This window comes from Athene noctua, chromosome 9, assembly GCF_965140245.1.
Source record: "Athene noctua chromosome 9, bAthNoc1.hap1.1, whole genome shotgun sequence".
Lineage (NCBI taxonomy): Eukaryota > Metazoa > Chordata > Aves > Strigiformes > Strigidae > Athene > Athene noctua.
The window spans coordinates 27365641-27392287 of NC_134045.1; the positions used below are offsets into that span (position 1 = coordinate 27365641).

The window sequence follows — 26647 nt, forward strand, 5'->3', positions numbered from 1 at the left end:
AAGTGCACTAAGGGAACGTGTGTGTCTGTGAATAATTTCCAGATATTCGAAGTGGGCATGAAAGCAAATTGTGTGGGTTTATGCAGTGGGCCATGGTGAGAGTAATGGGCTGGTATTAAAATAAATGAATGAAGATAGAGAAATGTTAGATGTACCTGTTGTCTTGCAGAGAAAAAACCACTGACATATTAGGGACAAAAAGAGGGTGTTGATCCACCCTTGTGTACTGGTGCGATTTTCAGGTTTGCTCTTATCTTGTTTTCACAGAAATCTCAGAGGACTCGGGAAAGAGTCTTTTGCCATCGGAAGGTGCAGAGCACAGCGGAGATCCCAAGCCCGCTGCAGCCGATCAGAGCTCGGCCAGGGAGGACTCCGGCTTCCTCTGCTGGAAGAAGGGCTGCAACCAGGTGTTCAAGAGCTCGGCGGCCCTGCAGACACACTTCAATGAAGTTCACGCAAAGCGGCCTCAGCTGCCGGTGTCCGATCGCCACGTCTACAAGTACCGTTGCAACCAGTGCAGCCTGGCCTTCAAAACCATCGAGAAGCTGCAGCTCCATTCCCAGTACCACGTCATCCGGGCGGCCACGATGTGCTGCCTCTGCCAGCGCAGCTTCCGAACCTTCCAGGCCCTGAAGAAGCACCTGGAAACCAGCCATCTGGAGCTGAGCGAGGCCGACATTCAGCAGCTCTATGGGGGTCTCTTGGTCAACGGGGACCTCCTCGCTATGGGCGATCCTTCGCTTGCAGAAGACCACACTATAATAGTTGAGGAAGATAAGGAGGAGGAGAGTGACTTGGAAGATAAGCAGAGCCCGACAGGTAGCGATTCAGGGTCGGTGCAAGAGGACTCTGGCTCAGAACCGAAAAGGGCCTTACCCTTCAGGAAGGGCCCTAACTTCACTATGGAGAAATTCCTAGATCCGTCTCGCCCTTACAAGTGCACAGTCTGCAAGGAGTCTTTCACGCAGAAGAACATTCTCCTGGTCCATTACAATTCAGTTTCTCATCTGCATAAACTGAAAAGAGCCCTCCAAGAGTCTGCTACGGGGCAGCCCGAACCCACCAGCAGCCCAGACAACAAACCTTTTAAGTGTAACACCTGCAACGTGGCCTACAGTCAGAGCTCAACCTTGGAGATCCACATGAGGTCTGTCCTGCACCAAACCAAGGCTCGCGCTGCCAAGCTGGAGGCGGCTGGGGGCAGCAGCAGCAGCAACGGAGCCGGCAACAGCAGCAGCAGCAGCCTCTCGCTGGGCTCCTCCACGCCGAGTCCGGTGAGCGCCAGCAACAGTAACACCTTCACAACCACCAACACCAGTAATTCGGGCACAACTCCCATCCCCAGCCTGCTCAACCAGGTGTCCAGTGACAGCGTGGGCATTCCTCCTTTGGGCAACCCTGTAAGCACTAATATCTCCTCCCCTTCGGAGCCCAAAGAGGTGAACCGTAAGAAGCTGGCAGACATGATTGCATCCAGGCAGCAGCAGCAGCAGCAGCAGCAGCAGCAGCAGCAACAGCAGCAGCAGCAGCAGCAGCAGCAGCAGCAGCAGCAGCAGCAGCAGCAGCAGCAAGCTCAGACCTTGGCCCAGGCCCAGGCCCAAGTCCAGGCCCATCTGCAGCAGGAACTGCAGCAGCAAGCTGCCCTCCTGCAGTCTCAGCTGTTCAACCCAGCACTTTTGCCACACTTCCCAATGACCACTGAGACCCTTCTGCAGCTTCAGCAACAGCAGCATCTTCTGTTCCCTTTCTACATCCCCAGTGCCGAGTTCCAGCTCAATCCAGAGGTCAGTTTGCCTGTCACCAGTGGTGCGCTGACACTGACTGGTACCGGGCCAAGTTTGCTGGAGGACCTGAAGGCTCAGGTTCAGCTCCCTCAGCAGAGCCACCCGCAGCTCTTGCAGCAGCAGCAAGGCCAGCTGTCCTTGTCCCAACCTCACTCCGTCCTTATACAGCAGAGCCAGCACCCTGAGAAGAAGAATAAATCCATAGCGAAGGAGAAGGAAAAAGAAACCCCGCGGGAAAGTGCAGAGAGAGGAGACAATAACGTAGCATCTAAGGAGTCTCTGCCTGACAGCATAAAGCCTAAAGAGAAGAAGGACTTTGTGCCGGGCGGTGGTTCGGAGCCCTCCTTACTGCCTCCACGCATTGCCTCTGATGCACGGGGGAACGCCACCAAAGCCTTGCTGGAGAACTTCGGCTTTGAGCTTGTCATTCAGTATAACGAGAACAAGCAGAAGGTGCAGAAGAAAAATGGGAAGACGGAGCAAGGCGAGAACTTGGAAAAGCTCGAGTGCGACACGTGCGGCAAGTTCTTTTCGAACATCCTCATCCTGAAGAGCCACCAAGAGCACGTTCACCAACATTACTTCCCCTTTAAGCAGTTAGAGAGATTTGCCAAACAGTACAGAGAACACTATGACAAACTGTACCCGCTGCGGCCTCAGACCCCAGAGCCACCGCCCCCCCCTCCGCCGCCCCCCCCTCCGCTCCCCCCAGCGCCGCCGCAGCCGGCGTCCACTCCCACCATCGCGACGTCTGCCCCGCCGATCACCTCTCCCACGATCGCACCAGCCCAGCCGTCTGTGCCACTCACCCAGCTCTCCATGCCCATGGAGCTCCCCATCTTTTCACCACTTATGATGCAAACCATGCCACTACAAACGCTGCCTGCCCAGCTGCCCCCCCAGCTGGGTCCCGTAGACCCTCTGCCTGCCGACCTGGCCCAGTTGTACCAGCACCAGCTCAACCCCAGCCTTCTCCAGCAGCAGCAGAACAAGAGGCCGCGGACACGGATCACCGACGACCAGCTCCGAGTCCTTCGGCAGTATTTCGATATTAACAATTCCCCGAGTGAGGAACAGATCAAAGAGATGGCGGACAAGTCCGGATTGCCCCAGAAAGTGATCAAGCACTGGTTCAGAAACACTCTGTTCAAAGAACGCCAGCGCAACAAGGATTCCCCGTACAACTTCAGTAATCCTCCCATCACCAGCCTGGAAGAACTGAAGATAGACTCACGGCCTCCTTCTCCAGAACCTCAAAAGCAGGAGTACTGGGGGAGCAAGCGGTCCTCCCGGACACGCTTTACTGACTACCAACTCCGAGTCCTGCAGGACTTCTTTGATGCCAATGCTTATCCAAAGGATGATGAATTTGAGCAACTTTCTAACTTGCTGAACCTCCCAACGCGTGTTATAGTGGTGTGGTTCCAGAATGCCCGTCAAAAAGCTAGGAAAAACTATGAGAATCAGGGAGAAGGCAAAGATGGGGAACGACGGGAGCTAACAAATGACAGGTATATTAGAACAAGCAACTTGAACTACCAATGCAAAAAGTGCAGTCTAGTCTTTCAGCGCATTTTTGATCTCATTAAACACCAGAAAAAGCTTTGTTACAAAGATGAGGATGAGGATGGACAGGATGATAGCCAGAATGAAGACTCTATGGATGCAATGGAGCTCTTGACTCCAACCAGTTCCTCCTGCAGTACACCAATGCCCTCGCAAGCCTACAGCACGCCTACGTCTTCAGCCAATGCAACCTCCTCAGCTTTTCTGCAGCTCACAGCAGAGGCAGATGATTCCTCCACCTATAGTTCGAAAGTAGAAGCTACAGAAGAGAAACCAAAGCAGTCTGAACCTCCAAGTACACAGCAAAACCAAACTCAAGAGAAGCAAGTGCAACCAAAGCAAGAGTCTCAGCAGCAACAGGACCAAGGAGAACAAAAGACAAGTTCAGCACACCAAAAGATTTCACAGTTATCCTCCCCCTCTTCACTGCAACAGCCACCTCCCCCTCCTCAGCCCCCACAGTGCTCCTTGTCACAGTCAAGCCCGAGTCCATCGCAGCTCTCACATCTCTCCCTCAAACCCATTCACACCTCCACCCCTCAACAGCTGGCAAACCTACCTCCTCAGCTAATCCCATACCAGTGTGACCAGTGTAAGCTGGCATTTCCTTCCTTTGAGCATTGGCAGGAGCATCAGCAGCTCCATTTTCTGAGTGCACAGAACCAGTTTATCCACCCCCCATTCCTGGACAGGACGCTGGATATGCCGTTCATGCTTTTTGATCCCAGTAATCCACTACTGGCCAGCCAGCTGCTGTCTGGAACATTACCACAGATTCCAGCGAGCTCAGCCACTTCACCGTCAACTCCAACATCCACAATGAACACACTGAAGAGAAAGCTGGAGGAGAAGGCCAGTGCAAGCCCCGGAGAAAACGACAGCGGGACCGGAGGAGAAGAACCACAAAGGGACAAACGTCTAAGGACAACCATTACCCCAGAGCAGCTGGAAATTCTTTATCAGAAATACTTGCTGGACTCCAACCCAACACGGAAAATGTTGGATCACATTGCACATGAAGTGGGCTTGAAGAAACGCGTGGTGCAAGTTTGGTTTCAGAACACCCGTGCACGGGAGAGGAAGGGGCAGTTCAGAGCTGTAGGGCCTGCCCAAGCCCACAGGCGCTGTCCCTTCTGCCGAGCTCTCTTCAAAGCAAAGACAGCTCTTGAAGCTCATATCCGATCTCGTCACTGGCATGAGGCCAAGAGGGCTGGATACAACTTGACGTTGTCTGCTATGCTCTTGGATTGTGATGGGGGACTCCAAATGAAGGGAGACATCTTCGACGGAGCAAGCTTTTCCCACATGCCACCAACCAGCAGTGACGGCCAGAGCGTTCCTCTCTCCCCAGTGAACAAGAGCATGGAACTGTCACCTCGAACCCTGCTGAGTCCATCCTCCATTAAGGTGGAAGGGATAGAAGACTTTGAGAGTCCCTCCATGTCCTCAGTCAATCTGAGCTTTGACCAAACAAAGCTGGACAACGATGACTGCTCTTCTGTCAACACTGCAATCACAGACACTACAACAGGAGATGAAGGGAACGCGGACAACGACAGCGCAACAGGGATCGCAACTGAAACCAAATCAGCATCGGGACCCAGCGAAGGTCTGACAAAAGCTGCCATGATAGCAATGTCTGAATATGAAGATCGGCTGTCTTCCGGCCTGGTCAGCCCAGCTCCCAGCTTTTACAGCAAAGAGTACGATAATGAAGGTACTGTGGACTATAGTGAAACATCCAGCCTTGCAGACCCCTGCTCACCCAGCCCTGGCGCAAGTGGTTCAGCCAGCAAGTCTGGAGAGAGCGGGGATCGGCCCGGACAGAAACGCTTTCGCACTCAGATGACTAATCTCCAGCTAAAAGTTCTTAAGTCATGCTTTAATGACTACAGGACACCTACCATGCTGGAGTGTGAGGTCCTGGGCAATGACATTGGACTGCCAAAGAGAGTTGTTCAGGTCTGGTTCCAGAATGCTAGGGCAAAGGAGAAGAAGTCCAAACTCAGCATGGCCAAGCATTTTGGTATAAACCAAACAAGTTACGAGGGACCCAAAACAGAGTGCACTTTGTGTGGCATCAAGTACAGCGCTCGACTGTCTGTACGTGACCATATCTTCTCTCAACAGCATATCTCCAAAGTTAAAGAAACCATTGGAAGCCAGTTGGATAAGGAAAAGGAGTATTTTGACCCAGCTACTGTACGTCAGTTGATGGCTCAGCAGGAGCTGGACCGGATCAAAAAAGCCAACGAGGTTCTTGGTCTGGCAGCTCAACAGCAGGGCATGTTTGATAACACCCCTCTGCAAGCTCTTAACCTTCCTGCTGCTTACCCAGCACTACAGGGCATCCCTCCAGTCTTGCTCCCAGGCCTCAACAGCCCATCCTTACCAGGCTTCACTCCATCCAACACAGGTGGGTATGGACTTTAGCACACTGCGCAGAGACTCCGCCTCACTTGACGCATCTTTAGCATGGGCAGGTGTTCCCTTGAGAACGACTGGTAGTGGGATGCCCAGGCCTTTAGTTGAGCACGTTTACTTGACAGCGAGTAAGCAATAGGTACTTTATCTTTGATTCCTGATTCAGGTTTTCTAGCAAAGTCTGAAACAGCAAAATCTAGACATGCTGCATCTCTCTGTTTCATTAGGGCAGACTAAAAATTCTGAAGCATCTTCAAGGAAAATAGAGGATTTATCAAACGGAACAGGAAAAGGACTAATGCGCTGAACACATTGTTCATTATACATTTCCTTTTGTTATTAAATTCAGTGTATTCAGTAGTGCCATCCCAAGTTTCCATTAAATCTGAATGGTTTCTAGGGAAAAGTGTGATGTGCGTAGTAGCACTGGTGACACAAACCTGGAGCATCTTTAGGTAATGTCCTTATGGTGACCCCCAGGACAAATCCCGATGCAGCTGTGGATCGGTTCTTGAGTAATGGCTGGACACGACCTGAAAGTACCTTCTCGACAAACAACAGTGTAGTCATGGGACTAATCTGCTTTGTATTATAGTAAGATTTTCCTTAACAGTACTAAGTAAAAATGAAATCTGGAGTGGTCTTTTGGGTGGCCTAACCCCAGATACTGGACTTTGTTTTCTGAGAGTGCTCCTTTCCCTCGTACCTGGTGGGCGGGTGGAAAGTTGAAGATGTGTAGCAAACACTGGCAGTGGAAGATGCTGCCCAGTAGACTGTGACCTAGAAGACTTGATCCAAGGGCCTTATTTCAGGCCTGCTACATCCGTGTCATCCCAGAGACCTGCCTGTGTCTGAATTGCTGCTCATGTCAGAGTAAGTGACGTTCTCTAGACTTGCTCTCACTTGGCAGCCTTCTCTATTTACTTCTGGTGATCCCTCTTCAAGCTGGCTCTCACTGGGGCTGCTCTACGTTTACAGAGATACCCCCAGAACTGATTCCAGTGTCTTGTCTTGGCAACACGCTGAGTCTGTCTTGGGCTGGGAAGCCCGTGACACCATGGCACAGTCACACCATCTGCCCCTGTGCACCGCGGCAACACAGGCCTAACGCCGTCAGTGTCCAGGAACTAACTGTACTGAACTAATTGGCTAATGATGAGTTATAATCCGTGGTGTGAAGCCTAAATAGGATCTAAGCATCTTCCTAGATTCTTAATCAGAAACCAGAGTGCTATCAGTCTCCAGAAAGACTTTCTGATGCCTTTATTCAGCCTACTGACTCTGAAGTTCCTTTTTCAACAGATTGAAAAACTCAGTGCAGATGCTGCCAGGTAACATGGTTGCGTCATGTTAATAAGATTGCTGTCTTCTTTTGTCATCCAGGAGGTAAATCTTTGGATAAGCAAATCAAAGCCTTACACAAAAGGATAGTAGCTGGTGTGAGCAGCTACGTGGAACCTGAACAGCTGATCTGACCCTGGGGGCGAGGGCCTGGCTGCAGAGCTGCTCGCTCTAAATCACATCGCTAGTGCCTGAGGTTTGTGTGTGGTTACAGTGACACGGAGGGTAACACCCTAAAGTGAGCACCCAGGACTCAAAGCAGGCGTCTTTCCCTCCCCTTGGAAGTGTCTCTAAAATATCTTCTGCTTACAAATGAAAAAGAGTTAGATCTCACTGTATTTGTTGGGTTCTGGCCTTCCCAAGGATGATCCACTCTTGGAGCCAAGATCCCTTTTTCCACAAGAGCAGCAGAGGGGATTACCTTGTAGCATGGTTGCTGGTGTCTGTGTCGGAAGGTCCTATCAGAGAGCAGAAAAGATCAGAGTAAGTTTTTCTTGAATCTGGAAAAGATTTCTGCTGAGAGTTAGGGCCTCTGCAAGGCTTCTTTGCATCTTCCCACAACGCCCAAAGCGGAAGTAAAATCATTCTTGACCATAGTTGTAGGGTAGGTTGTTGCAATTAAAGCTTTTTTAAAAACAGCTGCCACTAGAAATTTTTCTGTTCAGGGCTGCTGCCCATTCCTGCTCCTTGAATCTCGTCCTAGCTCCATGCCTGAGGGCATCTTTATATGCCAGGACTTTTCCACGCGAGACTTCTGTTCTTAGCGAAGATCTCATTTCAGAGGCCAGAACGAGGCCAAGAGGATCTCTTTGGCAGGTTATATTGGCAGCCTATCGCAGATAGCTTTGTGCTGTTTACTTAGTACCCCAAATTTATAACAAGATCCAAAATTACTTTTTTGCACTTCAATCTATATTGTTGCTTTTATTTTTCTCCAAAGACCAGTATGTGTCCTGGGGAGATGAGGCTACGTACTATGAATGTTAAAAGCAATCAGTGACTGCCTAGACAGGACTAAGCTATTTAGAAAGTCAAACAGACTATTTGTGGCCTTTAGATAAAGCTCCAAAGGTCAGGCCATCTCGGCTCAAAGCCTGTCGAAGCAGATAAGGCTGTGCATCCAGGAATGTTATGAATTAGCTGCTGCTCCCGTGCTTGAACCTCTCAGGGACTGTTCAGCGAGGGAACATCAGTTTCAATGGCATCTGTCCATAATGTGCCCTTATCTGAAATCTATAAGGCTGCTGCGTGGAGGCTCACTTCATACACTCCATACCTCCACAAATCACTATTGTCTCGATGCCGCGCCAGGAGCAGATGCAGGTTTCAGAAGGGTTTGCGTCGGCCGTGCCGAAGGCTGCTGGCTCTCGGCCGCAGGCCAGGCCGCCCTGGCAGGGCCGCGCCGGTGGGTCAGCGCTGCGCACGGATGTGGTTTATACCAGGGTGTAGGTTTGGGAGAGTGCTCTGCTCCCCTCGGCTGCCAGCTGCTCCTCGGAGCACGGTGCTGCGTGTTGAGCAATGGGGATTCCTCCTGGGCTGCACCCGCTCCGCAGGGCTGCGGCGGTGCCGCCGTGCCGTGCCGGCAGCACCTGGTGTCCAGGAGCCTGCGGGGGGGGCGTGTGTGTCTCTGCACGGAATTTACGTCCCGTGCTCCTCCGCCAGCCGCTGCCCCAGGCCCTGCCGCCAGCTCTGGCCAAGGACCCGGGTGTTGGACTGCCTGCTAGCGCCAGGGATGGGATGGCTGAGGATGCCCACGCTTGTTCCTCAGGATCAGTTACGATGATTTAAGACCTCACCAGGGTAAATGGGGCGGCTGCAGCTCAGCCCCCAGCCGTTTGAGCCCCATGGCAGCTGGATTTCCCTGCCAGGAAAAATCTGGATTTTCCGCTGCCTGCCCTGTGCACAACGATCTCTCTGCGTGCAAGCTTCCCCCAGGAGAGCACCGAGCTGCCACGTGCCCCGAGTCACCCCCAAACGGGCCAGTTTCTCCTCTCCCACTGGATGTATCACAGAAGAGGTACAACCTAAAGTACAAGTTACTGCACCTCCCTGGCCAATTCCTCGTTCCGCGACTGCTGGCTCAGCCCAGCTTGGGGCAGTTATCGTCGCAGCTGTAAGGACTCGGGCTTGGTTAGATGTTGAACGGTTTTGTGGCAGGGGTGGGTCCTGCAGAACGTTAGAGCTTTGTTTCATTATTTTCCCCAAATGGCATTGAAGGACTTCCCAAGCAAAATGTTCCTTTTTAGGAGCACGTTCACCAGCTGCAGTGGACGTGACTAATGGATGTGACTCTGGGAGCCACACTCCTCTTGCTCCCAACTGCTATCAGCTGTGAGAGTAGAAATTGTCACCGGGGGACCGTTGTTACTGGCTATTCCTGTTGGGAAGATGGGCAGACTTCACATTCCACCATTAATCCATCTCCTTTGTGAGGAAGCATCACAGTGCTTTTAATTCCACCCAAAACACGACACTCATGCCCTGGGGGGGTGTCTGAGTACCACATAAACTCTGAAATGTTGCTCAGAAGCTGTGCACCCAAAGCCTTTTGCACTGAAAGGAAGGAAGGGGTTGCATCAGAGGGTTGTGGATTTGTGAACATCAACCTAATAAGGACAAATTAACTTAGATTTAGCCTGTCCAGGCCTCTTCCGTTTCCATGACCAGGGCTTTCTAATCGTGGAGGTTTTGACGAGATTGTCAGTACGAGCGTTACGGCCGTTGGGCGCAGCAGCCGCCTTCTGCTGGAGCCCTTGGGCTGAAGGACCAGGTAGTGCAGGTGTAGGCAGAGCGCCCGTCCCCGGCATCAGCTGGGAGTCCTTGGGGGATTTCAGGGGGTTGGTAAAACGACAGCTCCGCCGGGCGGCTGGCGGGGCCTCGGGCAGCGGGGACAGGAGCGGTTGTCCCGCAGGAAGCGGGAGCAGCGGCCGGCCCCGCCAGCCCACGGCGCTGCGGCACGGGAGCTCGGGCCGACGCCGCCCTCGAGCAGGGGCGGTTGCGGGGCGGCCCGGGGTCACCCTGCCGTGTGCTTTCTGGCTGCCCAGCGCCGAGTGACTCTCACCTCTCTCTCCTCCCTCTTGCAGCTTTAACTTCTCCCAAACCCAACCTGATGGGCCTGCCCAGCACAAGCGTCCCTTCGCCCGGCCTCCCCACCTCTGGATTACCAAATAAGCAGCCCCCGGCCGCGCTGAGCTCGCCCACCCCGGCACAAGCCACGGCGGCCGTGGCCCCACAGCAGCCGCCGGCAACAACCCCGCAGCCGCAGCAGCCACCCCCACCGCAGCGCAAGGAGAAGGAGAGCGAGAAGGCAAAAGAGAAGGAGAAGGCACCCAAGGGGAAGGGGGAGCCCCTGCCAGGCCCCAAGAAGGAGAAGGGGGAGGCGCCGGCGGGCGCCCTCTCGGCCCCGCTGCCCGCCATGGAGTACGCGGTGGAGCCCGCCCAGCTCCAGGCGCTGCAGGCCGCCCTCAATTCGGACCCCACCACCTTGCTGACGAGCCAGTTCCTCCCCTACTTCGTCCCCGGCTTTTCCCCCTACTACGCCCCGCAGATCCCCGGCGCCCTGCAGAGCGGGTACCTGCAGCCCATGTACGGGATGGAGGGGCTCTTCCCCTACAGCCCCGCGCTGTCGCAGGCGCTGCTGGGGCTGTCCCCCGGCTCCCTGCTGCAGCAGTACCAGCAATACCAGCAGAGTCTGCAGGAGGCATTGCAGCAGCAGCAGCAGCAGCAGCGGCAGGCGCAGCAGCAGCAGCAGCAGCAGCAGCAGCAGCAGAAAGCGCAGCAGCCCAAAGGAAGCCAAACCCCCGTCCCTGCGGGGGCTGCCACCCCGGACAAAGACCCTGCCAAAGAACCCCCCAAGCAAGAAGAGCAGAAGAACGCACCCCGCGAGGTGTCCCCCCTCCTGCCCAAACCCCAAGAAGAGCCCGAAGCGGAAGGCAAGGGCGCGGACTCCCTCTGCGACCCCTTCATCGTCCCGAAGGTGCAGTACAAGCTGGTCTGCCGCAAGTGCCAGGCGGGCTTCGGCGACCAGGAGGCGGCCAGAGACCACCTGAAGTCCCTCTGCTTCTTCGGCCAGTCCGTGGCGAACCTGCAAGAGATGGTGCTTCACGTGCCCACCGGCAGCGGCCAGGGCAGCGGCTCGTACCAGTGCGTGGCGTGCGAGAGCACGGTGTGTGGGGACGAAGCCCTCAGTCAGCATCTCGAGTCAGCCCCGCACAAACACCGAACAATCACAAGAGCAGCAAGAAACGCCAAAGAGCACCCCAGTCTATTACCTCACTCTGCCTGCCCCCCCGACCCCAGCACCGCATCTACCTCGCAGTCGGCCGCTCACTCAAACGACAGCCCCCCGCCCCCCCGGCCCCCCCCGGCTTCCCCCCACGCCTCCAGAAAGCCCTGGCCCCCGGCGGCCCCCCGCGCCCCGCCGGGGAAGCCGCCGCCGCCGCCTTTCCCTCCTCTCTCCTCATCTTCAACGGTTACCTCAAGTTCATGCAGCACCTCAGGGGTTCAGCCCTCGATGCCAACAGACGACTATTCGGAGGAGTCTGACACGGATCTTAGCCAAAAGTCAGATGGACCGGCGAGCCCGGCGGAGGGGCCCCGGGACCCCGGCTGCCCTAAGGACAGTGGTCTAGCTAGCGTAGGAATGGACACCTTCAGATTGTAAGCTTTGAAGATGAACAATGAAAATGAATTTAAATAAAAAAGTTAATAACAAACCAATTTCAAAAATAGACTAACTGCAATTCCAAAGCTTCTAACCAAAAAAAGAAAAAAGAAAAAAGAAAAAGCGTGGGTTGTTTTCCCATATAACGATGCCGGTGGGTTTTACATTTCTTTTTTCCTTTCCTTTTAATAAAATAAAACTTAAAAAAGAAAAAAAAAATCTGTTACATTTGTCCTTTTGAAGGTACTGTTGGTCTGGGAGACGAGAGCCCGTGCTGCCTCCTCACTGTCTTCGGAGCTTGAGCCCCTTGTATATTGTCCCTTCCACTGACGCCCCACGGCGATAGCACAGCAGAGGCCGGCATGCACTGTATGGGAAAGCAGCCCACCTTGTTACAGTTTTAAATTTCTTGCTATCTTAGCATTCAGATACCAATGGCTTGCTAAAAGAAAAAAGAAATGTAATGTCTTTTTATTCTCAGGTCAATCGCTCACACTTTGTTCTGTTTTCAGAATCATTGTTTTATATATATATATATATATATATATAATTTCTTTCGTTTGTTTTGGGGTTTTTGTTTTGTTTCGTTTTCGTTCCAGAAGAGGATTTTTTTTCTTTTTTTTTCTTTTTTTTCTTTTTTTTTTTTTTTTTTTTTATTAATTTAAAATGGGCAGAAAGTATTCAAGAGAAAAACAATGTGAACTGCTTTAGCTTTTCGGGGATTTTAAGGGTAGCTTTTCTGCTGAAGCCAATTTCAAGGGGAAAAGTTAAGCACTCCCACTTTTCAGAAAAAAAAAAAAAAAAAACACACAAAGAGTGTTGAGGACTCGGAGCTTAAAAAAATAAGTTTTAAAACAACTGACTTTCTGTATTTATGATAGATATGACCATTTTTGGTGTTGAGTAGATTGTTGCATTGGAAATGAACTGAAGCAGTATGGTAGATTTAAAAGAAAAAACCCTTTTGTGTACATTTAGCTTTTGTATGGTCCAGCTGACGGCTTCTCATTTGATGTTGTCTTGTTCATTCCTAGCCAGATAGATTGCAATCCATTGACTCGCCTAAGCTTTTCTCCCCTTTGTACCTTTACTCCCCATTCCCCCATCCTGTAATCTTCCACTTATGGTCGCTACCTTCATTTCTTAGAGGGTGGTTGCATAATTATTTTATAAAAACTAAAGAAAGAAGTTCAAAGGGTTTTGGGGGGTCAGTAGGATCCCTTGCAGAATATTTTTTGTTGGGGGTTTGAAACTTTTTAAGGCGTATACATACGATTTACCTATGTCTGTTACCCTTGTGCACTTATCTCTTTCTTATTTTGCATTTTTCCTTTTTTTTTTCTTTTTCTTCCCCTCTTCTTTTCCTCATTTTGTAAATGCTTCAAAGACTCTGTTCCTAAACTATAAGCATTTGTTTCTGTTTGTGTAATTAGGCTGCACTCTGTTCCTTCTTTTAAAAAAACATTTTTGTTACATTTTTTTTCTCTAAAGAAAATTCATGCTTTAAATAAAATCCAAAGACATACCCTTTCACCACTGGTGCAGAATGAGCAAAAAGGATTCTTTTTACTTGAGAATTTGTTTCTGATTTAAACAAACAAGTCTAAGTTTAAATAAAGAATAAAAAAAGTACCCAGGTTGTTATCTGTGCTTCTTCTGCAAGCAGAGAGACAACTCTTAGCGACAGCCCAGCGCACCGAAAGGCAGGTTTCTCTTTCCAAGTTCTCCCCCGTGCAGGCAGGCCCGGAGCCAGGTGCGGGCAGGCGAGGAGCCCCCGCGCCCCCCGCGCCGTCCCCCCGCTCCCGGGCGCAGGCAGGCACACGCAGCTCCTATGGCCCGGACTTTGAGAGGAAAACTTTGTGCTGCTAAAACGTAGATTTTGGAGACAAATAGATGCTTGCTGTTTCACTTCCGTAGCCAAATGTCAACAGAAACAATCTCCTTTCCCCCCCGCCCCGCTTCCTCTGCCCCGAAAGTGCAAGAGCCTTCTCCCCATCATCTTCATCCTCCTCCTGCTTCAAAAGGGAACTTCGAAGACTGTGAATGCAGGTTCCTCCCGCCGCCTCCGGGCTTCTCCTCCCCGTGCTGAAGCCACTCGTCGACTCTGCGAGAGACTGGAGCATTCGAGAGACGAACGTGGGGTTCATTTTCTAGCGGGACGCTTTTATTTTTATGGATTTTTGGTTTTAGTTCGATGAAAGACTAGATCCTGAACTGTTGTACATATTTCTAACTAGGCTAATGCACAGTGCAAATTCCTTTTTTAATTGTTTTTTAAGTAGACGATACTAAAGAGAGTACCATCTAATATTCCTACCAGTACCCAGTTGTAGCATAAGGTGTCAAAAATGGAAACAAGTACACAAAAAGCGTTTGCTGTTTTAACAAACTGTTTTCTTTTAACAGAAGTTCTTGTATTTCTCCCCGTGTTTGAGATGAACATTTTTTAAATTCTAAAGTTGTACAGTTTTTGTTTTCCATTATTTTATCTTGTTTGTAATTCTATGAAATATATATATATATATATTTTTTGCCATTTAACTGTTGTATGTTACTCTGTCTGTATCATATAGAAATTTTTTTGTTTGTTTTGGTTTTGATTCTCTATGTGATACAAGTTAACAATTTAACACTAGCTTTATCTGTCAAATTCCGCAAGGTCTCTTTTGGAAATCCTTTTGTTTTGTCTTGTTTTGTTTCGGTTTTTAATTATATTGCTTGGTCATAGTGCAATTTTTCTCTCCTTCTTCCCCCTCCTCCTTCCCACCCACTAAAAGGTTTTATAAATTCATTTCCTTGTATTTTTTCTAAATGTTTCTAGAGACTTTCAGTGCGAGGTTGCCTCCTCCTCTTGCAGCCCCGCTGCCCCGGGGCCGGTGCTGGGACCTGCGCCCGCAGCCCCCCGGCCCCGCCAGCCCCGCACCCCCCTGGCTGCCCTGGGGACGCTGCGGGCACAACGCGGGCGCTGGGATCCCTCTGCCACCCCGCGCCCACGCGCGGCCTTACAAAACGGTGTCGAGGCGGGGCCGGGCAGGGCACGAGGAAAGGATTTTAAACTTGGCATTGAGCGGGTTTCTGTTTTATTTTTAATAAAAAGCTTTTTTAAGCGGTGAAGATGGCCAAAGTTTCATACAATTGAGAATAAAGAGAGGTGTAAGGGGTGTGTCGGGGCCACCCGTGCCCGGGGGCAGGCGGGGGGGCAAGGGAGGCACTGACACAAGCCAGCACACTCACTGTTCGTGGAAATATATTTTGCTTTAAAAAAAATAATTAAACTTTTAAATAGAAGCAGAAATTGGGTTGGTTGGTTGGTTGGTTGATTGGTTGGTTGGTTGGTTGGTTTGTCAGCGCTGAGATACTGCCCACTGTGAAACACAAAGCTTTGACTATTTTTTTCGTTTTTATTTTTGGGGGGCGAGTTTGGGTAGAACAGAAAGCATAAATGAGGTGAAGAGGGATATGAACAGCCTTTGCAATGTACAAAAAATAGAGCAAGTGAAACCAAAAATGATGTTCTTGGTGTTTTTCTATAATGTAGTCTTGTTAGCTTTTTTTTGTTACTGTAACAATGCTGATCTCTAACTGTACCAAAATACATGGAGACTAACAGAAACAGAAACCACATGGAACTTTCAAAACTTTAAAAAATTTGTCACAAAAGACTTTGTTGTCATAGTTGAGTTGACTGTAGATGGTAATTGAATATACTCCTTTGGAAATATTTCATCACGTATGTTTCCTGCTCATTGTGATACATTAAAAAAAAAAAAAATGAGCAAAAGCTCTCGTCTCCGATGTCCCCGCTTGTGCGGTGCAGGGTCTGTGTCGGGGTGGGTGTGTGCCGAGTGGCTCGGCTCGGCTCAGCTGGGCTTGGCTCAGCTGGGCTGGGCTGGGCTGGGCTGGGCTGGGCTTGGTGGGACGCGCGCATCCGCCCGAGCTTGTGCCCCCCGCAGCGGGCGGGCGCTGCCGCGGAGCCGCGTGTCCGCACTCCCACGCCCTCGTGCACCGCCGGCGTGCACGCGTGTGTCCACGTCCCTCCCACACGCGGGCACCCAAGCACCTGCCGGCCCGAGAGCGCCCGCGCCGAGGCTGCGAGTTAATGTTAAAGTGGAAGTAATGAGCCAAATAGCACAATACATGTTATGGCTTCAGGATGCATTGTGTATGAAAAAGACATTATGATGCATTTAATTTTACTAAATGCTTGTATAAGAATTCTGGGCACATGGCTGTAATTAATGGTTAAAGGGAAATCACGATGCCTTTGTGGGTTGAGGTCATCCTGAAACCCGTAAACTAGAAGTGAACTAAAATCGCCATCTGTTTTTTTCTACTGATTGAACCAAAAGGAGGTGAAGGTAAGAAAGGTAAGTGGCTGACTCGCTGCTCTCCCCTTTGCTTGTGGTGCATCTCGAGCAGGGAGGAAAACTTGATGAACTGCTGAGTGTTAAATACACAATTCTCCTACCAAAAATTGCCCCTTGCAGCAGAAAATGCTTGAAATTCATTAATAAGGACCACATCCAAAAAAGCGCACCGGGGACTACCATTCAGCTCTAATTTATAACTGCAGCGATAAATAATTTTTTAAAAAAGAACAGCCCGACATTGCAGGTGGGATGAGCCACTGTTTAGTGTGGGTGTCCTTGGCCGCTGCCGCCCCCCTGAGCAGGAGGGGCTCCCTCCCGCTCCCCAGGGAGCGAGGCCTCGGCTCCGCAGCGGTGTCCAGCTGGAGCAGAGGTCGCGGGGAGGAAATCTTGCAGCTAGCTAGGGCGCAGGAGCGTTCTTTAATTAATCGGGTCAGGACATTCACTTGCGAGTCAGTAAGTTCAACAGGCTGCTGATGCACCTTCATGAGAAAAAAAAAAAAAAGCCAACACTCCCACTGACTCAGGCTCCAAAAATACATGAATTATGAAATAAAGTGGGTCAAAATTGCCAAGCCCTGATGACTCCTGGTGCTACTACATACCCACACCAAGCCGGCCAGGCCCTGGCCCCCGTAGGCAGCCCTGAAGAGGAGACCCCGCGCCCCCGGAGACGGCAACGACGAGGGCGATGGCAGCCCAGCGCCGCAGCTCAGCACCCCAAAACTCTGCACCAGCCGCCCCATCCTGTCAGGCGCTGCTCATCTGGCATGAGCCTGAACAGGCAGGGATCTGGATTGCCTCTCGGCTGTTTGGGGGGGTTTAATGGGAAAAATCCATTCTGTTTTTCGCAGTTGATGGGACTGCAGCAGTGGCGGCATCGCCAGCGCAGCCCCTCCACCGACGTTTGCACTATGCCGCGTTAATGACTTCACTGCTGTTCACAGACCTGCAGTTTTGTAAGTATATTGTGTAATGTTGCTATTTATTCCTGGGTTGAATTTCGGTTTAAAACAGCTACGCTTGAGAAAGTACCTCTCTAATGCTCAGAAAGGTGTAAATGGCCTCTAGTAGCTGCAGAAGCTGCAAACTAAAAACCTCTGCAAGAGCCTCTCTCTCAGAGCAGCGCATCAGCGGAAACCGTGCAAACCTCTGACAGAAAGAAAAAGGTTTTTCCATGCTGTGATTCTGGTAAGAGGACACTGGGAGGGATTTTTAATAACCTTTCATTGCCATCACCTAAAAGACAAGGAAGAGATTAGCCCTTACTGGCACACTCTTACAGGCCAAAAAATACGTATTTATGAAACCGGAGCAGCGACCAGGTGTTCGCTCCGACAATAATCGTGCTGGTGGGTTTGGAGGAGCGCTCCGGGCCGGAGGGTGCCCCTGCCCTCGGGTGCAGCCTGTGTGCTGCTGTGCTCCGCGGGGATCGGGAGGTGGCCTGGGCCATCCCGCCTTGTGCCGGTGCCACGGTACGCCCGGCGCGTGCTGACAGGAGGAAGCACTGCTGGTCTCCCCATCGTCCCACCCAGCTCTTCCAGGGGATCCCCTCGGTGCTGGTGCGGGTGCTGGGCGCAGGAACTGGATGCTGGTGTGAGCCGCGTCCCCTCCGACCGGCAGGGCCCCGCAGCGGGCAGGGGGACGGGGAGGGGACAGGCAGCCCAGCACGTGGGGCCATTCCTGCGCCGGCAGCCGCGGGCACTGGCTTCCTGCCCTCGCTGGCAGCCCAAGGCCTGGCCAGTGATGCCAGCTCCCCGCCACAGGCCCTGGCATCCAGATGAGGCATCAAGGATGGGATTTCAGTGTTACGAAGTGACAGAAGAGCTGCATTTGTAGAGGTGTCCAGGGCCCGAAGTGGCAGATCGCTGGGACTAAATCAAGGCCAAAAGAAACCCCAAAACCCTGCCTGCCGCCGACTTCCAGCAAGAGCAGCTTGGCCGTGCGCTGCGGGACCCTCCTCAGCGCCTTCTGCTGCAGGAGACGAGCTGCAGCACGAGGCAAGCTCAGGCCACGGGGCAGCTGGTCCTGCAGCCCCCCTGGCCACAGCAGCCTGCGGGGAGGTTGGGGTGGGCACAGACCATCTCCTGAAAGCAGTGGCTGCATCCACACTGCTGCTGCAGCCAGGTCTCTGCTGAACTGAGCAGGGTTCCACTTTAACGTCTTTGCTAAATGACATCTGAAGTCTGCTAAGAGAGCAGACGTCTCTAATGCAGACGGATGCTCCGAGAAACTGCCACCAGGCTCAGGCTGTGCCAGCAGTGGTGAAGGGTTAACTCCATCAGTGCTTAAACTACAAATGTGGAGCCCGTTTTCTCCTCCAAGCTCGTTAACAATATACACCTGATGATCTAAAGCACTAGAGAGTCATTTTAATTAACGCTCTGCCAGAGGGGATGTGGTGAAGACACTGATTTCACTCCAATGACTTTCTATTTTGGTCTATTGCAGGATCGGTGCGTTAGTTCCCCAGGCTGACGTGGTGAGTGAATCCACCCGCAGCCGGCCGGGCCCTGCCCGCGCGCGGCTCCGCAGCGGCAGCCCAGCGCCGAGGCTGCGCCGACGGCACCGTGCGCGGGCGAGGCCGCGGCTCCTCGGCAGGGCCACGCGGGCCTGGCTCCAACGGCTCGTCCCCCGGCAGAACCGGGCTGGGCCTCCCCTGCCCACCAGTGCGGCGGAGGCGGCAGCGGGTTGGCGGCACCGGGAAATGGCAGACCCCGTGGCCACGGGGGCCCTTCCACATGCCCGGAGCGAGACCACCGGGCTGGGGACACCCGTCCCTGCCCGCGGCAGCCGCGGCCGCCCCGAGGGAAGGCGCCGGCCCAGGCTGCAGCTGCTGAAGCTGCACGTCTCTGCGGCCTCTGCGGTGATGGAAGAGAGACTTCACACAGCGCCCCAGAGAACAGACAGCGGTACCTATAAATGGTATTGTGCTGTTGGTTAGATGGTAGCATGATGTTACTTAATTAATGTTTTAATACCCTAGGCATCTTCTGTGCCGTATAATTCATATCGATTCAGCTGTGAGCATGTTCAGTTAAAAAGACTCTCTTTCCTAAGCAAACTTTCAATTATATTGAATTGTCACAGCGAAAAAGGGCCTTTTCTCAGCATGGAGGAGGGGATGCTCTGCCAAACCGCTGCCGGCCGGGCCAGGCACACACGTGCGCGCGCACACACACGGCAACCCTTTGAGCCGCCAGTGCTGACCCCAGTGATGCCACTGCCAGGTGCCACCGTCCCCAGGCCACAGCGTCTCCTTCTGCCCATGTCCAGGCAGAGCAGCGTGTCCTCGCCTGCCAGCCTGGGCCCATGCACCCTCAGGAGCAGCTCCCCAGCCCCTCGGCAGGGCCGGCGGGGCCGCAGACCCCCAGCTGCCCCCCGCGCGTCACAGGGACGAGGGGCCGTGGGTCACAGCCCGCTGCCGTGGCAGGGAGCAGAGCGGGCGCTGAGGGATGGGCGGGAGCTTTTGTGGGTTCAGGTCACGGCTTTGGGGATCCTGGTGCTTTCTGAACTTTTGCTAGTTTGGCCTCCGTGCCCCAGTTTGCAGGGCCCTGCACACCTGGGGCAGGTGGGCTTCCCGGGGAGGGTGTTCCCAGTTACTTCCCACTTTCCCACAGGTTTCTGGGAAGACCCTCTGACGTGCTCGTATCTCCGGGGTGGTGGATCTCAGCTGAAAGCAGGTCAGTGGGGGTAAACCCTGCCATGGCCCGGGCACCTCCCGCTGCCACAGCGCTGGGAGCCAGGCACACCGGGGGTCAGAGGGAGGTTAAAGCCAAATCAGAATTGACAGAAAATTATTAGCAGGGCAGAGACAAGGAAAAGCCCCCCCTTCCTCCTGTAATCAGGTTAATGTGTGCACAGAATGCTGAGTGTTTTGGCAAAGCAGCGCCTTTCCTTTTTTAAGCAGAAATTCAGTTTCCATTATGTGAAACTGTGTCCCTCCCGCTCCAGCAGTGCCTTTGATCAACGCACACGGCGGGGGGGACAGGGGACGTGACTGGCCTCACCACATGGCCGTGGCCCTTCTCACAGAAAGATGGGTGCAAGGTAGAAATCTCTCATGCCTGCCCATCAGCACGCCCCAAATCCTGGGCTCTGGCCCCGTACCCGGGCTGTGGGGCCGTGGGGAAGGTGCGGGGCAGTGGGGGTGACGCATTCCCGACACATCTGCTGCAGCGATGCCGTTCCCCCGCGGCGGGACGGCCCGGGCCAGCACACGCCACCCCTGCCGGTGCCGCAGAGCCCGCGTGAACCAGCGCAGGGACCTGCTGGCAAAATTTTTAAGGATACGTTTGCATTCTGCAGCCAAAGAGCACCTTGACGTTCTGGAAGGATAAAACATGTCTGCGCGCAGGGAGCCACAGCGCGTCGACTCAGCCGCGTGCGCCGTGGCAGCAGGCAGCTGCCAGCTTTGTCACCAGCCCCTGCCTCGTCCCCCGGCCCCGCTGAGCCTGTTGTCCCCCAGGATGGGGGGGGCATGAAGGCTGCTCCCCACACAGACTATCCTTCTACTAGGGTTGCTTTATTAGAGATTTCTGTCCCTTTTTTTTTTGGTAAATAATGAGGCAAAGATAAAAATTCTGTATTTTCATTACTCCCTATTTTCACAGCCCGCTGAACAAAAACACAAAGCGCTTCTCCTGCTGCCCCTTGCTCCCTGGCCCTGCCTCTTTCTCCCATGGAGTTCAAATTAAAGAAAGGCGAAAATTGAGGCTGTTGTACGCAAGGCGATTGCAACATGCATATTTGATTTTTATGATGGATCTAAATTGCTGAATAAGGCCGTGGAACAAAGGGAGACTGCGGCTTCCTGCCCATCACAGACAGCCAGCCACTGCAGAACAAAAGCGCCAGCCATTAGGGGCTCAGCAGGGAGACACATTATATAAATGACTTTGTTTCTCTGCCCCTTCCCCCCCACGGGGTGCTCCGGACGGGCTGGGGGGGCTCCTGCCTTGCACATCCCGGGGAGAGCGTGCGGCCGGCGCGAAGCTGCCGTCGTGGCACGGTGCGGCTGCGGGGAGCCCCGCTCCCGCAGCCCGCGCACCCGGGCCCTGCAGGGCTGGGGGCCCAGCCGCCCCACCGCGGGGCCAGCGGCCAGCGGGATGTGGGCCAGCTGGCCACGCCGGGCTGCTGGGGCCCTGTGGCAGGGCAGCCGGGGCTGGGCAGGGGCTGGGGGATGCTCCGCAGAGACTCTTCAGCAGCCGCAGCCCTCGCAGGCGTGCGGCACCTTGGCGTGGGGCCTGGGCTCTGCTGTCCCTTTCCCCCGGCGCGTGCGGCGATGGGGAACAAAGAGAGGCAGGGCTGGATCTCTCCACGGCCGGTGATGGCCGGTGGCCTCAGGCACATTCAGGGCCGCAGAGCACTGCAGGGACTGTGGCCTCTGGGGTCCCGGGGCTCACCCGGTCTGCAGGACGGCTGTGCTGGTGGCTGAGCCTCCGCCAGATCGTGGTGGCCCTGGCACGGCAGGGGTGCCCCGGGGCATTCGGTGACACATCCCTGAGCAGCCCAGGCTGCCCTGCTGCATGGCTAGCGGCACTCCGGTGCCACTGGCTGGGTGTCCCTTAGCAGGGCAGAGCCACAGCTGACCCGTGGCAGCTCCTTTGGCCAAGTGTTGGCCTGGACAGGGCCACTGACATACCCGCGAGCCGTGGAGCTGGGGGTGTGGGGCACTGGCGGGTGGGAGGGGTCACACCCAGCTGGGGAGCTGCTCCTCTGAGCTCAGGCTCGCAGAAACTGCCCTTTGTGTTTAGCAAAAAGCATTCGTTAGGGAGGCTTCAGGCGGAAGATCTGGGATTCCTCAGTCTGCAGCGGAAGGTGCTTGACAAGAGTGGGATCTGGTTAGGATCAGGCTGGGTTGGAGAAGGGGTTTCCCGCTGGTTCCTCGAAGCCGCCACAGACAAGCCGGGTTCGCAGCAGCCGTGCCGGGAGGGCGGCATCTGGTTCTCTGAGGACATGATGCCTCTGCATGGATGGGTACGGTGTCCTGGCCTGGTGTGCTCTGGTAATCGGAGACAACCCTCTGAGATGTGCCTGAGTGATGGGCATCGCCAAAAACACCCGCATCCCCGGCACAGCCCCCAGCTGTCCACGGCCCGCAATGCCGCAGGGGCACGAGGCGGCCCCCCGGCCCGTCCCAGCCCCAGGCGTGAGCCCCGGGAGGATCCTGGCTACAGCCTGCGTGTCACGGCCACCGGCGTCCGGGAAGGCTTGGGAACCAGCTCTGCCCTGCTGCAGGGGAAGGGCTCGGGGCTGTGCCGGCCCCCGCCTTGCTGCCTGAGCTGCTCAGGCCGTGCTGTGGGGTGCCGGAGGGCTGCTTGAACTCATCAACTCCTGCTGCAGATGTGACATACCGCTGGAGAAAAGAAAACAACTGGCCAGACTAAAAACATGCTTTCCTTCCCTAATGCATCCCCCAGGTCCTCCACCCGTCATCTCCCCCTCTGTGCTGCACCGGGGAATTGCATGCTTCAGTAAGAGTGTCCTAATGGATTTCCCCTACCCCCACCCCGAGTCTGTGGGAGCGGGAAGGAAGGGCAGCGTGCCCCCATGCCCGCTGCCTCCAGCTGTGCCGGCCAGCCCGCGCTGCCGGAGCTGCTGCCGGAGCTGCTGCCGGGGCGGTGGGCACGAGAAGCCCCCACAGCCCCAGGGTCCCACTCGCCGCCAGCGGCCGTGGCCACAGGGCCTCGTGCCCCGGTTTTGCAGGGAGAGCATCGGCAAGACCCACGGCACGGGGAGAGGGGCAGCCTGGGGGGGGCCATCCCGGGTAAAAGCAGGGCTGGCTGGGGACAGGTGGGCACGTTGCTGCCCAGAGAGGGACCAGAGGGGTGCAGCCGCAGGGAAGTCTGCCTAGAGACTGGGAGAGAGCTGGGAGCAGCCCAAGAGCCAGAGGGGATGTGTTTAGCTCGTTAAAGTTTGATTTCCATGACCTTTTTAGCTGCTGGCTGCTGCTCCCCCAGTGCCACTCCCAGCACTGGGTCAGGTTGTGCTTTCCCTGCTAAGGAGCTAAACTGAGATGCTGTGTGTAAGAAATGGGAAGTGACAAGATATGACCGAAGCATTGGAAATCAATCCAAACTAAATGTGCTTCTTAACTATAAGTGAACAGTTGAAAACAATCCTCTTTTATAGCCATGGAGATAAATACTCTGTTTTTATTAGGAAAAAATTGCTTTGGACTGAATAAAGTCGTTTGATTAACAAGTCAAAGCAGATGGTTTATTGATGTTTCAGAAAGGAGTTTACAAGGTCTAGTGAAAAAAGAGACCCAGCTCTGAATTAACAAATTACCCTGGTATATGGGACATTGACAGTTCACTGCTAATAGATTTATGGGCTACTGCTGGGTGTTTCATCCCCATTTGGTTTATTATGATAAAATATTGGGGCAGGAGTAACCTATAGCCTCATTGCAATATACTGTATCGACCCCTGACCCTGAGAACCTGACAGCAAACCTATATATTAGATTCTTAATTTGTCTTAATCTAACAGGATCGGCCTCCGTGCTGTAATTATTTTCCAAAGGTGATTGTGTGAGTGTGTGTGAGGTGCAGGTGAAGGTGGATCACTTTGTCTATTGCACTGGACATACAGTTAAACTGCAGAAGACCTAAGAGATCACAGGAGGAACGATGCAGGAGCATCAATGTCCCGTGAAGCAGGACATGACATTGAGAAATAATAAAATCCCCGGGTGCTGTAAATTACTCTCATAAAAAAATTTACCATGAGGCCCTAGCAGCATCTGGGAATATGCACAGATCTTGACTGGAAATGCAGAGACTTGAAGAAACGGTGCAACGGAGCTGCTCCCTTTTCTGAGCGTTATGGCGATGCCTTTGCACCCCCGTGCCCACGGCCACGGCTTTCCAGGGGACAGCAGTGTCCTGCGGGCAGCCAGAGGGACCGGGACCTGACACAGGCAGCCTGGAACCCACAGTGGCTGGCTGTGTCTGATATTTCGGGATTGAAGTGCAGTAACTGCATGTTTCTGCGTCAGCGCAGCAGTGCAGGTAACGGTGTAGGCATGTGCACTGCCATTGCTCATCCTTCGGGGCTAACATGCTGGCTCGGAGCAGCTGAATCCGGCCGGCTGCAGGTCAGGGAGCGCTCGCTCCTGTCCTAAGCCCGGGTAACAACTACTGACTCCTGAGAATACGTTCAGGCTTCAAACACCCTGGGCCCAGAGTAACATGCAAGTAGCTGCGTGCTACGTTAACCCATGCTGAGGGCAGACGCTGCTGGCCGCTCCGTCACACCCGGGCAGGCGGAGCGGTGCCAGCCCAAATCTCGGTGATGAGAAGCAGGAAGATGGTCTCCAAACTCTCCTCCATTTGCTGAGGCAATTAGTTCTGAGGGCCTTTTGTGAAACCTTCACTCCCTCCCCTGCTGCTCCCTGCACTAGTTTGCTGTGTGCTCCCCGGTGCCCCCACGGCGGCCGCCCCTCCAGACGAGACACTCGGGGATGCTGCACCTCGGGACTCACAGTTTTTGGTGCCCAAACAGGTTGTGGTGCCTGGATCCAGGATCAGCGACGCCATGGAAGGGCACGCCTCGGTCCCTGCCTGCTCCCCCGCGCTGGCCCTGCCGGGCACCGTCCTGCCCACCTGCGGGGCCGGGGGGAGCGGCAGCGCTGGCAAGGGCCCCCAAAAAAGAGCCGGTGGGGGAGCAGCGGGCAAAGGCTCCGGCGTCGGGCAGTGCTCAGTCCCACCTACCCCCAGCCCCGCTAAGCAATATCTGCGTGCATCCGAAGATGACATGGTGATGAATGGGGGACAAATGCGTCTTTTATTGCTTCCACCGCACACATGCGTTTTCTCTCTCTCTCTTTTTTTTTTAAAGGGACTGTCGGGCGGCTGGATACAGGAATTCATATGATTTGTTCTGCAGCCATTTCTCCTTTCTCTCCTGTAATAGGATCTGCAGAAATAATTTAAAGAGCTGAAGGTAATTTAGTGTCTTCTTTACCTCTCTCCCCATACTTCCTATGAGTTCACCAGGTACCCTCTAGATGAACTAATCCTACTGTAAAATATTATATCTAGGCTTTATTCATCTAATTTATTAACTGTCTGCAGCTTTATTTACCAGGTTCTGGATTAACTCTGAGACCCGTTACTATTCAGAGCTGCTGCTTACTCCATCGCTGTCTTTCATTCTGTTTATCTTTTCTTTGTAGAGGAGGGGCTCAAACATATACAAACTATCCTGAGGTTTAGCAGATATCCCAGGGACTCACAGGGCTGTATCTCATCTTCTCTAGTAATTAGTTCCTGTCTCACACCTCACAGGAATCACAGCAAACTTTCTTTCTACACGCCACTGCTCCCCAGGAAGCAGAAGGAAAATGAAAAGATCATTTTAATATTTTAATAGTTGACATTACAACTTCTAATCTCGCCCCAAATGCAGGAGCACTGAAGGGGGTGGAGTTGCTCTGATTTACATCCGCCGAGAGCTGGCCCCCAGCACCTGCCTGCAAGGTGGTGCTGGGTAGCGGGCTTGGGGCTGTCAGGCCGGTTGAGGTGGAAGAGCTGTTGTGCTGTTGTTCTCCATCCCTTATGAAGGTGTTTGCAATGTTTCAGGGGCTTTTTGGGCACTCAGGAAAGCTGAGAGCTCAGCTGGGGGCAAACAAGTGAGTGACTAGAGGAAGAAAAGGGTGTGGAGTCTTTCAAAATAGGAAGGACTGGTTCACCAGGGGCAGCGTGGTAGAGGTGGCCCTGTGAGAAAGGGTGAAGCGGGATGGAGCAGCGGTCTCGCGTGTGATTTGCAGCGTTGGGAAGGTACCGGTGCTGCTGAGCTCGCCGGAGGGCCCTGAGCCCCGTCCTCCAGGGCCTCTCACGGGGGGGGGGACTGGCTGCAGCCAGAGCTTCCCGGCCACACCGTGCCCCGGGCACCCTGTGGCGACACAGCGGGGGGGTGCGTGGCTGAGGGAGAGGCCACCGAGCCTGCGGTGCAGAGACGGGCTCGCTGTGGGCCAGCACCCGCGGAGTGAGCGCCAGAGACCCGCGGTTTAGGGAGCTGGGTTATGTTGGAGGCAACGATGAGAATGCCCTGCCTGGGCCTGTGGGGTGCGCAGCCCCGGTGGGTTTCGCTCTGTGAGCCCCCCTTGCCCCGGCCCTGCTCCCCACCCGCACGCCCCTGCTCGCAGCCCCAGGGCTCGCGGCCCCCCGCAGCAGCCTGCCTGCCTGCCCGCGCCCTGCGGCGGCACCTGCCCCACGGCGGGGCCCTGCGCCACCAGAGTGCCAGCCATGGCCACTCCCGAGAGAAACCATCACCCGCTATAGAGCATACTAGTACACAGTCAGAAATAAAGCATTCAATGTTAGTAAGGGGTTTTTTTGCTTGTTTTACCTTTTTCTTCATTTTTTTTCCTTTCAGAGAGTGGTACCACTGAAACATAAGGGCTGGTGGTGGCATTAAAGTGGTTAATGTGGTAGTCTAATTCTAAACTCCTGAATGTAGTAGCCTATCCTCACTATTATTCTGTTCTTTTC

The 26647-nt window shown here is 53.8% G+C and overlaps 1 protein-coding gene across 2 annotated transcripts in view; it reads left to right on the top strand.

Annotated features, from left to right (window-relative positions):
- Positions 1 to 15890, top strand: part of ZFHX3 (zinc finger homeobox 3) — a 182839-nt gene extending 166949 nt beyond the window's left edge. For both annotated transcript variants that reach the window (XM_074913751.1, XM_074913753.1), the window contains 2 exons: positions 268 to 5766; positions 10199 to 15890. In XM_074913751.1, coding sequence (XP_074769852.1) covers positions 268 to 5766; positions 10199 to 11778 — 7079 coding nt within the window. In that variant the 3' untranslated portion in view covers positions 11779 to 15890. The remainder of the gene's footprint in view (positions 1 to 267; positions 5767 to 10198) is intronic.
- The last annotated feature ends 10757 nt before the right edge of the window (positions 15891 to 26647 follow it).